Source organism: Tenrec ecaudatus, chromosome 16 (assembly GCF_050624435.1).
Source record: "Tenrec ecaudatus isolate mTenEca1 chromosome 16, mTenEca1.hap1, whole genome shotgun sequence".
Classification (NCBI taxonomy): Eukaryota; Metazoa; Chordata; class Mammalia; order Afrosoricida; family Tenrecidae; genus Tenrec; species Tenrec ecaudatus.
In genome coordinates, this window is record NC_134545.1 from 103,900,203 (window position 1) to 103,912,437 (window position 12,235).

Consider the following 12,235-nt stretch of genomic DNA (forward strand, 5'->3'; position numbering starts at 1 on the left):
TGTCAAGGATTTCATTTTCTTTTATGCACAATCAATGCTCATGGAAGCAGCAGTAGGAGATGAAAGGTTAAATTACATTGGGTAAATCTGTGCAAAACCTCTTTAAAGTACCGAAGAGCAAAGGGGTTAATTTGAGTAATGGGGCCTAGCCAAAGCCATGGTATTTTCAATTTCTTGGAATTCTGGTGAAAATTGGACATTAAGGAAGATCTGAGAAGAATGGATGCATTTAAATCATGATGCTGGTAAAGAATATTGAAAATACCATGGGCTGCCAAAAGAACAAACACATCTGTCCCGGAAGAAGTACAGCCAGAATGCTCCTTAGAAGCCAGGATGGGGAGACTTCACCTCCCATACTTTGGACATGTTGTCAGGAGAGAGCAGTCCTGGAGAAGGACGTCCTGCTTGGTCAAGTGGAGCCGCGGCGTGGCCGCAGCAATGGGCTCAAACATAACTGAGGATGGGGCAGGACCTGGCAGTATTTCGTTCGATTGTACATTGGTTCACTAGTAGTCAGAACTGACTTGAGGCCACCTAGCAACAACCAGGGTGTAATGGAAGCCCTGGCAGAGCGATAGGTGACTCATTGGGTTGCCAACCACAAGGTCACTAGTTTGAACTCACCAACGATCCTAGAAGGAGATGAGACTTTCTGCTCCTAGGAAGCGTTTCAGCCTCAGAAACCCCAAAGTAAGGATTTACAGCCCAGCTAAGCTGTGGAGCAGTTCTGCTTATTACTAGGGTTGATAGAAGCTTTCATTTGACTCCATAGCAGTGGGCTTGCTTTGGATATAATAAATACATTATAGGAAAAGAATTTCCATAGAGTTGTGTGATTTTAACTTGCATTTCTTAAATTATTGAAGTTAGCTACCACTCTCATTGATGTTTTAAAACATTTCAACCCTTACTTTAATTATATACCATAAATAATAAAAATGTCTGACTTTTTCCAATGGGAAACCATTTTCTGTTCATTCTTATTAATTCTCTTATAATGCAAATGTAGTTCTTATGGTCTCATTGTTTTGTGAAAATTATGTTTACTTTTATCTGGTGCAAGTATTTACTTGACCCAATTCCTTCTTGCTGCCAGGTGAAGTGGGCCAGGGAGAATTACCACCATAACATTGGCTCACCCTATTCCTTGCGCTTAGCTTCCGCTGATGTCAACGGGAAGATCATCGTGTGGGATGTGGCGTCGGGAGTGGCTCAGTGTGAGATCCAAGAGCACGTGAAGCCTGTCCAGGGTGAGGGAAGTCTGCTCTGCCCGGCACTTTTGCTGGGCCTCTGACCCTGGGAGCCTCTCACCTTTCCCCCACTTAGCTTCCTGACAGTTGTTGGTGATGGTGTTGGGCCCGTTCTCCTGACCCGAGTCTCTCCGCTTTTTTCTCTTGCCCAGCACATGCGTGGTCCGAGTCCCTCAGCTCTCCGTTCATGGACCCTTTGACAGTGTGCACTGATACAGCCACAGCTGTGGTGACTTGTGTCATGAGTAGAATGAAGCCCAGCTGTAGTCACTACAGCTGGCCGAGCTGCTCATTTGAATGGACCCTGGGTGCTTACTCCCACTGCTATGAGCGGGATTGTGTTCTCGTTTTTATAGAGATGTTATAGAGATTGAGTGTTTGCCTGCTTGTTTGTATATGGTGCCCCCCCTAAAACCAGTACCATCTTTTTTCCCCCAAAAAAAGTTTTATTGGCATGCAGTTCACATAACTTACAATTCAGCAGTTCAGTCACATCAAGAAGAGTTGTCCAATCATTACCACAATCAGTTTCCGTATTTTTCGACTCAAGGGTTTGACCAAGTGCCTTTTCCTCGGTCATGGAGAAAATCTTTTTTGAGTACTTAATGAGCACTGGGTACTAAACTAGCCCTCTGTCGTGCACTCCAGAAAGCTCATGAAATAGCTGTAAAGTCCCGGTCACTAGTGCACGGAAGCATTGCTTAACTGAAGGCAAAGTGCTTTTAAAATGTTATTTAAAGTCATGTTTCGGATTGCCAGAGCATTGAGTTTATTCTTCTGTATTGCAGTCGACACATAGCACACACTCACTGCATTTGGGGAGAGGAAGATGTGGAGGCTCTTCCTTAAAGACCTGGCCATGAAGGCTGAGTTAGGCTGGCGCTCTTGGCCGTCACTTCTGAGCGTTACCTGCATCACTTGGTCTTTGCAGACCTGCAGTGGCTGTGGAATCAAGATGCCTCCCGGGATTTACTGCTCGCCATCCACCCGCCAAACTACATGGTGCTCTGGAACGCAGCCACGGCCACCAAGCTGTGGAAGAAGAGCTATGCAGACAGCATCCTCTCATTTTCCTTTGACCCCTTTGACCCCTCACACCTAACACGTGAGTAGTACCTGCTGGTGTGGAATAAGAGGGGCGGTTAGAATATCCTTACTGGGGCGCACTGAAGGTAGATGTAGATGCGCGTTACGTACCTGTCGCATTAGAGTGACTGAGAAAAGTGGAGAAGTCCCTCAGGCCTGTAGATCTTAGCTCCTGATAAGCGAAAAACTAAACTGTGCATTGAGTCGATGCTGACTCCATTGGAAACCCACTGGCCACGCCGAGGGAGCAGAGTGAGGCTTTCCACTCTTGTGAAGACGTACGGACTCGGAAACCCGCACAGGCAGTTCCGCTATGTCCTCTGATGTCACCCTGAGTTGCTCATGATAGATACTGACTCAGAGACTCATGCCATCTGTCTTGTGGTAGCTAGACTTTCAGTCAGCAAGCCTCTCCGTCACGCGGGTGAACTTGTCAGTAGGCTTTGACTTGTCCCCCTTGGAGCCCGTAACGAACTTGAGTCAGGCGTTTTATTGAGTTAGGTCCAAGGGAAGGTCTCCCTTTGTAGAAAGTTAATCTCATGTACCCCGTGCACTAAGGGCAACATCTGATGCATGTGGGGAGCAGAGCAAGACGAAGGAGTTTTTCTTGAGGTGGTTTTTCGTCTTTTATGAGCTCCTGATTAACAAGTTAGAGTTGTTTTAGAAAGTTATTTTGTGGCAAAATTGTGTGGAAGCTACTCAGTCCTCCAGCAGCGAGTTCTCGCGCCCTTACCAGGCACCAGGCCTTGCTCACGGCCCTGGCACCTATGAGTGCTCCAAGATGGGGGTCCCTGCCTCTGTGGGGTTTGTGTGACAAAGGGGTGGCACGCGGAGCTGTCTGGGGGGTGGCGCTGCCTCCCTGCATATTTTGGTTACGAGAGGTTATATTTTGGTTAGAACTCAACAAGTATTGCTACACAGTCATAGAAACCCGTCCTAGATAAACAAAAATGTCTAAAGGTGAAGCTCTTGTTTGTGACATGTCCTCCGCCTCGGTCTCCACTTGTGAGGACGATGCGTTCGTCCCCAAAGAACTCTGGGTGCTTCCCTTGCCGTCACGTCATGAGCATCACCGTTGGCATCCTTGAGGGCCTGCAGTCTGTTCCTTGCCAATGTTCTGTGAATTTCGGGGACAGACCGGATCCAGAAGGGGCGAGGGCAGGGCTCTAGGGTGCGTGGGGCAAGATTTCCCAGGCAGCGTCTTGTAGGAGAGCCCTTGCTCCCTCAGAGAATGAGCCGGGCTGCGCTGTCAGGAGAGGAAATTCCAGTGCACCTTGGCTGGCCTTGTGCTCAGCTGTGCAGTTTTCCATTCCCTTTTTTTGTCTTTTTCCCTGATAAGCTCCCGTGAGCATCCAGTGTCTGAGGCAATCTTTCCAAGATGACCTCTTCAAAATCTCTCAAAAACAGTTGCCATCATCCCCTGAGCCAACCTCTCTGCCCCGAACCTTACTGACCCAGCCGGTCCCCTCTGCTTGGACCTTGTTCTCAGGCTTATACTGGTAAACCCATTCATCCCCGGCTGCAGTTCATCCCACACTTCATACCCATTAGCTTCTGTCTTGCTTCAAAGGCTAGTGGGAAGGTCAGCTGTTTGCGCTAGCTGAACTTAGCCTTGACCCCTGTGAGCTGCAAGCTTGCCAAGGCCAAGGTGTTCCCCAAACGGACATGTGAAGCCATCTGAGGGCCCGACTCCAGGAGCTAGCCTATCAGTGGTAATTGTAAGGTCTTCGCCCACCAGTCTCTGGACTTCAGCCAAAACACCTGCGTTCATCGAGGTTGACAGTCTTCCCTTCCTCGACTTACCTTTGTAGTCTTCCCAACTCACCCTAAACGCTTGCTCCAACTGAAGACTCCTGTGAGGTGTGGCCAGCACGCCAGCAGACTTGTTGCGAAGCTCAGTGACTTGGGACAACGCCCACTTAGGCTTTGTAACACTGACATGAGGGCAGTTCGTTTGCCTCGGCCCAGAAAGTGTCGTTGCTTTGTTCTAAGTGCCCTGCCGTGTCTGAGACACGTGTATTGCTGGGAGACCTTCCACGGGTGACGAGAGACATGATGAGCGTGTTTTCTGTGGATGAGACACGTGACGGAAGGAATTGGAACCATCGCAGCGATTCCTTGGGACTTGTCCTCACAGTCACTCAGCCAGTATTGCCCGTCAGCGCACCCACTGATTAGGAATGGAGAAGCTTACTCTTGACACACTGTAGGATTTAATGATGTGAAGAAGGGACGGGAAATGTCTGTAGACTTAGGAGCTCATAATAATTATAGAAAATGAGGCTCATACGTCAACTATTTGAACTCTGCTAACCTGTATGCTGAGCCTTTTCTCTCTAGGCCTTTTTTTATTGTGAAAAGTCATTGAGATGGGAAGTTACAGATGCAACAAGAAGAGGTTTTTAATGAAAGTTTGTGCCTGGAATTTATGTGGAAGAACAAACATTGTTCATTCTGTTAGGAACATTCAGGTACAGCGGTTCTCAACCTGTCTGTTGCAACCCCTTTGGGGGTCAAACGACCCTTTCACATGGGTTGCCCGTTTCCTAACAGTAGCAAAATTGCAGTTAGGAAGTAACAAAAATAATTTCATGGGTGGGGGTCCCCACCGCATGAGGAACTGTATGAAAGGGTCGCAGCGTGAGGAAGGCTGGGAACCACTGTTCTGGTGTCTTCTTAATGAAAACAGTCCCTGGCAATGGCTAGCTTGGAGCCCTTGGACGAGTTGTCGGGAACCGCCTGCGTCTGTCTGTCTAGCCCAGAGTGCATTCCTCCAGGCTTGGGCAGTACCACGCTGCCCGTTCCACTACCTTGCTCTCTCAGTCGTGTTGGAGTACAAGTTGTTGCTAAACTTGGTTAAGCTTTAACCCGAGCCTCGTTTCCTTCAAGCCAGTGCTTACCAGCGAGGGGATTATATTCATTTCCGACTTCTCTCCATCCAAGCCGCCCTCCGGGCCTGGGAAGAAAGTGTACATATCCAGCCCGCATTCGAGCCCGGCACATGCCAAGCTGGCCGCAGCCACCGGTGCCAAGAAGGCACTGAACAAAGTGAAAATTTTAATCACTCAAGAGAAGCCCAGGTATGTTAGTTCTTAGTGCGATGCACATGCTCACGCTTGCTACTTAGCATTTCACACCACAGACAGACTCCTTACTTGCTCTCCTGGGAACTGTTCAGAAATGGAGAACACTGAAGTGGGTACTCCAGACAGGCAGTGGTTTGCCATCATTGGGATTTAGGCAGGGCGATGCTAGCCCGCACTGGCCATTTCAGAAAGAAGTTGTACCTTCTCGCCGACAGTTTGTTTCTGTGGAAGGTACAAAACCACATGCTTGGTTAGGCCTTTCTCGGGGGCCACTGCCCTGGGCTCAATTCACGAGGCCTCCGTGCGTGTCTGCTTTCTCCAGTCCTGAGTTCGTCGCCCTCAACGATTGCCTCCAGCTGGCCTACCTGCCGTCCAAGAGGAACCACATGTTGTTACTCTACCCCCGAGAGGTTTTAATCCTGGACCTGGAGGTCAATCAGACGGTGGGCGTCATCGCCATTGAACGGACAGGAGTTCCATTTCTTCAGGTACCTACGCGGATAGGGGTCAGTCCCAGGCGCTGGGCATTAAAGATAAAACCAGAGTCTTTCAGAATCCCCCAGCTCTGTGCTCTGCTCTACATCTGCTTTTCAGTCCTCATTTTTCTGTGCTTATCACTTTGACGTGCCCGGAAGTTTTTTCTGACCCACCTGGAGCTGCTTCAGTGACGTCAATAAAGACAGCATTTGGGGGAATCACACAGATTTTTAAAGAAATGTTTGTGTATCGTTTTCCCCAGTGTTGCCCCGTGATGCGTCTGCTATTGGAGCGTGTGCAGTGCATCAAGGTAACATGTTTGTGGAAGTAAGCCTGTCGTCTGTCTTGCAGGTGATGCCCTGCTTTCAGCGTGACGGCGTGTTTTGCCTGCATGAAAACGGCTGCGTCACCTTACGTGTTCGCCGATCCCATAACAGCATTCACAGCACGTCCAGTGAGGGGCCGGGTGAGACACAGCGCTCCCCATTCCACCTGCTGGCTGCATGTGGTGGACACATGCCAGTCCATCCGCAGGTTAAAGGGTTACCCTTGCCTCGAGAAAGTGCGAGCAATGTTTCGGTAAAGACATGAAAGATGTATAAGGCCAGGTCCTGATTTCTCGGTCTTTTAACAACGCCACTCCCCTATATAACAAGGAGCACTGGGGGTGGGGGGTGGGGGCGGGGTAATGGCCTCCATGCTTGAGTTGCTAAACCTCAAGGTGGGGAATGTGAAACCACCAGCCGCTGCGAGGAAGAACAGTGAGGCTTTCTGTTCCTGTAAAGATGGGTGTCCTCAGAAACCCACAGTTCTACCCAATCCTCTGTGTGTGGCCACTGAATCGGAATTGACCCAGTGACGTCATGGCCGTGAATTTGGTCTGCAGAACAAAAACACCTGTGGGGTTCCGAGCCTGTCCACCTTTATGGGAATAGAAGATTGCATGGCTGCCCTTTGGGTTACCCACCGGGTAAATAACGCACTGTGTCACCAGGGCTTCACCTGTATTGCAAAGAATGCAGTATTTGTCAGCTGCTTGAGTGCGGGGCGGGCAGCAGATGACTCCAGCACGAGACCAACCTAGTCTATATTGAAATGCCACCTGAGCTTTAGAGGCTTCTGCTCGGAGTGACGGCTGAGGGAGCCCCCGGGGCCTCTCTCGGGAGCACAGGAATGCTGTCTGTGATGGCGTTCTCTTTAAGGGCAGAGTGGCTCCCTCGCCTTCGGTGAGGGCTGGTCCTGTGTTGGGGTCCACGGACCGCTCGGGGGCTGGCAGCCTTGTCCTGCTGCTCCTCACGTCACCGTCTGCCACCTGGGTCCTTTCTCTGCCCCGATCTTCACTTGAGAAGCAGCTAAGCAAGCTCCTGATCAGAGCTGTTCCCTGGGATCTTGAAGGTGGGGTGCACAGTCAACCGGTGAACTCTCTTGGCCCTGAGAGTCTGAAGAGTTTAGTAATCGTCGTACAAAGTCCAGCCTCGCCTGACAGATGGTGCTGTCATGGAAGTGACACAGTGATTCTTGTTTTTATAAGCCGTGGGTCTCTTAAAATGGCAGCAGAAAGGTGTGTGGTGTTGATATTAAAAGAAACCACTTACATTAAGATCCAGATCCCGTCCAGGAGCTGACCTATGACCTCCGTAGCCAGTGTGATGCCATCAGGGTGACCAAAGCCGTCCGCCCGTTCAGCATGGTGTGCTGTCCGGTCAACGAGAACGCGGCCGCCCTCGTCGTGAGCGACGGCAGGGTCATGATCTGGGAGCTGAAGTCGGCCGTTTGTAGCCGGGGCCTCCGCAGCGGGTGAGTGAGCCTTTCGTAGCCCAGGGACTCGTTCCCGTAAAAGTATTGTCCTTCCCGTCGTGACTACGGCTTTCGGTGATTGGAGAATTGACTGGAAGCTATTCTCCCTTGGGGTGAGGTTCACCGGGACTGTCTGGGTAGATAGGCTGCCAAACTCGGGGTCTGCCTTGACTGCAGCGTGCGAGTCTGTACACCCTTCATTTGTCTCTGCAGCAGCTCTGGCGTGTCCCCCCTGTACTCCCCCGTGTCTTTCTGTGGGATTCCTGTAGGCGCGCAGCAGAACAAACTCCCAGACCTTTCCCTGGAGGACATGATTGGTAAGCACGCTTTCTTTTTCCTCTGGCTCTCACGTCGGATCTGCTCCGTGTGGCTAGCAGCCCCGCAGAGGACCCGCTCCGCCTCTGGGGCTCCTTGGCTGTGCTGTTGGAAGGGGAGGAATGAGGGGGGAGCACAGACTTCCTGTTAGAAGAAAACCAGAGAGTGCAAACCCGCAGCTGTGGAGCCCGATGCTCACTCACAGCGCCCCTCTGTGTTCCAATGCTGTCAGTCTGCAGGGAAGCCGACGCCTGTCTCCCCCCCCTCCCCCGGGAGCAGCTGGTGGGTGGGTGTGTGCTGCTGTTCTGGTGTTTCACCTACTGCGCCCCAGCGCACCTCATGTTTACAGAGTATTCAGAGGAAAGTGAAATGTGGAATCATTCTCGGAAGCAAATCGGAGGAGTATCAACTAGCTGAAAGTGCCTGGGGCAGCGTGGACTGGTGTTGTAGTTGTTGGAGGGGCACAATGTCCAGGGATGAGCGTGGCGGCAGGACATAACAAAAGAGCAGAAGTTGGGCTTCAGGGACCTGGCACTGCATCCTTCTGAGTGCAGCACGCCACCCCTGGGCCCCGACTCCTGCTGCCCCTCAGCCCAGAATTCAGTGCCCTGGGCTTCTCTCCTCCCCTCCTTCCCTCTGCTGCCGTAATTCAGAATGCAGCTCCCATGGTCCTCTGGTCTCCTAAGCCCGACTGAGCTTCCTCCTTGGTCTCTAATAGTTACCAGCTGTTTTGTAACCGAGGGGCCCTGGTGGTGTAGTGGTTTACATGTTGGGCTGCTAACTGCAAGGTTGGCAGTTGGAAACCGCCACCTGCTCCACACGAGGCCGGTGAGGCTTCCTGCTCCGGCAAAGAGTTACGGTCTCACACATGCACACAGGCAGTTTCCCTGTCCTGAAGGGCCGCCACAAGTTAGCAGTGACTCATGGGCACTGTGCAGTCCTTGTGCACACAGGCAGGGTTGGTGTTGTATTCAACTTTGGGCCCCTCAGCACGAAGCACTAGTTCTGGCACAGTGTCGCTGCTCAATATTTGTGAAAGGGAGAAAGTAACTGAGCAATATGAAAAAAGCAATTTTGACCCTTTTGCATATACATTCCTTATTGTCCTATTTCAGTCAATGTTTATTTGCTAGTATTGTGTCAAAGTCATTTTATTACGATGGCCAGAATAAGGATGTGTGATTTCAAATGTTATACAAGTTGAAATTAGTCAATATGCTGAGTAATTTTCCTGCGTAATGCTCTCTTCAAATTGTAAGTTACTGTTAAAACCATGGTTTGTAAGAGGTGTAATTGACAGTGGATACTCTTCTGAAGACTTTGTTCTATAGACACATACCAGAAAGGACATGGCTCTACTTACTGTCTACATCCACGTTGACATTTGTTGAGTGTTTCCTAGTGTAAGTACTAGTCAAGCCTCACCACAGTCCAGCAAGGCAGGTGATATTATTGTCTCCATTTTATAATGTGGAAACTGAGGTCCAGAGATTAAATAACTTTCACCTGATCACACAGCCCATCCGTGGAAGAGCCAAACTGGGAAGTCCGCCACCCTGCCTGGAGCCTGGGCTCTTTAACCGGGTTGTGACTGCCGGTCCAGCTGGTCCACTGCTGTCCTGGGAAAGACTGGCCTCCCCAGCCTCAGTTTACTTATGATTCCTGCCTGCTCTGGAACCCTTTTACTCTGTGAGGTGTACTCGTAACTTAGAATTTGCTTGCATCTCACCACCCTCCAGATGGAAATTCACCCTAGGAAGCGTAGACTCAGCCTTGTTTTGCATAATTTATTCTGTCGATAACCCAATTTTCTGAGTTAATTGACCTTGTCTATGCTGAATATAGAAGACTAAAGTGAAAAGAATTATAAAGGCACATGCAGAACTAATCAGTAATAGGAAGCCTGTAAGAAGTGGTTTGGGTGTCTAAGTGACATAAATGGCATTCTTAGGAGACAAAGAGGCATAGACTGGGTAGCAGTTCTTGACAAGGTAGTCCATTTAAAAGTATTAAATAAATAGAGCGTTGTTACATGCCAACACTTTAATTGAACTTTCAATTTGAAATTCATTCTGTGGGTAGTGATAATTGAAAGCCAAGTGGTTAAATTGAGAGCCCCAGGTTTTGTTCATGGGGTACAGGCTACCGCATAGTAATGCCTCCGGGCCCCCCTCTGTGAGTTGTCTCCTCTGGAAGATGCTCAAAGAACAATATGACCCTCTCCAGAAGTCGCCTCCAAGCCAATGGCACTGATACACACGTACTTACCTAAGCTAACATCCTGCTCTTGGTATTAAAGTCAAGCTGAAAGATTGATGTCAACTATATGACTCTCAACTCAATTGCCATTGAGTTTATTCCAACTCATCACGATCCTCGGGTCACTATGACCTCATGGACTACGTTGTCTCATCCAATCAGCTGCCCTTTAGAATTTTCATCTGACTCTTCATAGCATAGATGTTATGTGTGTGTATGTTTAAGGAGCTTCAAAAGTTCTTGGAATTAAAATTACCTTCTAATTTCATTTTTCATGAAGCTTCGAAGCTCTCTCTTTTATACATGCTCACACATGTTGTCGTGGGATTTTGAAAAATTCACCGCAGTGATCAATTATGGTTTGTCGGAAGACAGTTGGCATGCTTTTTTGGTTAACAAGTCCTAAGCTTGCTGTGCTCTGTTTTCATATTGTGTTACGGTGCTTTTTACTGCATGGTTTTAGACTGGGGCCTGATGACCAGTGTATTTGAAACTCACGCCGCTGATTGATCTGTGGTGACAGTACGTTTCCCGTTTTATATATAAAGTATTTACTTACAAGGCTTAAATGTTGCCACGTTAGCAAGATCCTTTCACAGCCCCTCAGCTAGCACAGTGTCCCCTTGGAAAGGCACTAAGACAGGAGGGCAGGGCAGCCTCCGCTCCACAGAAACGTCTCTTGTCCCAGCCCTCTTGCTTGGTTTGAAGCCTGTGCGGTGTCCTGCCACCAGGAGCTGTGGTTGAACTACTCTTACCTGGAAGCCAGAATAGGCCCTGAAGCCCAGAGAGCCCCTCTCTGGGTGAGCCATCTGCAGGGTGTTGAGGATGTGGCTGCAGTCCCATTGCCAGGCCCAGAGCCAACGCGACGCTAGCAGCTGTAGCCCTCACCCATCAGTGCGGCGCCCGAGGAGCATCTCCCCGGAACGCTCTTTCAAGGTTTAGGGTCAGCGCGGGCTGTCACTGCTATACTGTGTTTGTTCTTGCAAACCAGGACAGAGCGCCATTGCGGGAGAAGACCCTCCCAAAGGCTCCGCCCCCCAGGAAGTGCACCTCCGATTCCTGCTCACAGGCCTGCTGTCTGCGCTACCTTCCCCACCGCTTGCTGTCCGTATGTGCCCGCCTCTGACCACGAAGAATATCAAGATGTACCAGCCCCTGCTCGCCGTGGGTGAGTGTCCCACCTGCCCTCGTCTCCATCCTGCAGGTCACGAGTTGTTAGGCTGCCTGCTTCCTAGGACATTGGGCAGTCCCAGGGAAGAGAGGTCGGCAGTGTGTTTGTTTCCTTAAGGAAAACCGCACGGCACGCGTTTCCTTGCTGTCACTTAGGCTGGTGCTGGTGTGACTCAGAATCAACCCCGTGGGCATGGTTGGGTTTGTGTGTGTTTATTTTAGAGTTCCTGGAAAATCTTTTATTCCCTTTGAGAATACTTGAAGAGGAGAAGGGTTACGTCTAAAGTACTATTCTTTAAATAGCGTGTGTGTGTGTGTGTGTGTGTGTGTCCCCGTGTGTCCCCGTGTGTCCCCTGTCCTCTAAATCCAGCTCCTTACTGGTTACTCTCAATCAGGATGATCACTTGTCCACGTGAGGCTGGAGGAAGGTGTCCCAGACACCATCTCTGTGTCTGCAGTGTCAGCAGGATGGCCCTGTAGGTGGCTGAGCCCTAGACCTGGCCTTGGCCGGGACCACCCAGCCACTCCTGTGCCCGTCAGTGGGCACAGGGTCTCTGAACAAATGATGTCCTCACAGTTAAGGACCCTGCAGGAGCACTGTTCTTCCTCCTGGAAGAATTGTGTCTTCAACATGGTTCCAAGTGGCGATAGTCTCTGTAAGCTAAGACACTGGTTTATTTGTCATACTGTAGATAGAAAAATTAGTCTCGATTTCAACTTGCTACCACATTAATTTCATAGTGAAGTCAAAGCGCAGATTAAAACACATTCTCCAGCATTCTGAAGAACAGT

General features: G+C 49.9%; 1 protein-coding gene across 2 annotated transcripts in view; it reads left to right on the plus strand.

The window, feature by feature from the left end:
• The window catches only part of WDR11 (WD repeat domain 11), a 49,377-nt gene that overhangs the window by 10,965 nt on the left and 26,177 nt on the right, over positions 1–12,235 (plus strand). The window contains exons 3-10 of one of the 2 annotated variants that reach the window (XM_075534932.1): positions 1,100–1,253; positions 2,185–2,358; positions 5,233–5,419; positions 5,748–5,913; positions 6,254–6,368; positions 7,504–7,699; positions 7,913–8,016; positions 11,265–11,441. In XM_075534932.1, the coding sequence (XP_075391047.1) occupies positions 1,100–1,253; positions 2,185–2,358; positions 5,233–5,419; positions 5,748–5,913; positions 6,254–6,368; positions 7,504–7,699; positions 7,913–8,016; positions 11,265–11,441 (1,273 nt within the window). The remainder of the gene's footprint in view (positions 1–1,099; positions 1,254–2,184; positions 2,359–5,232; positions 5,420–5,747; positions 5,914–6,253; positions 6,369–7,503; positions 7,700–7,912; positions 8,017–11,264; positions 11,442–12,235) is intronic. The other variant, XM_075534933.1, reaches the window with a different exon arrangement.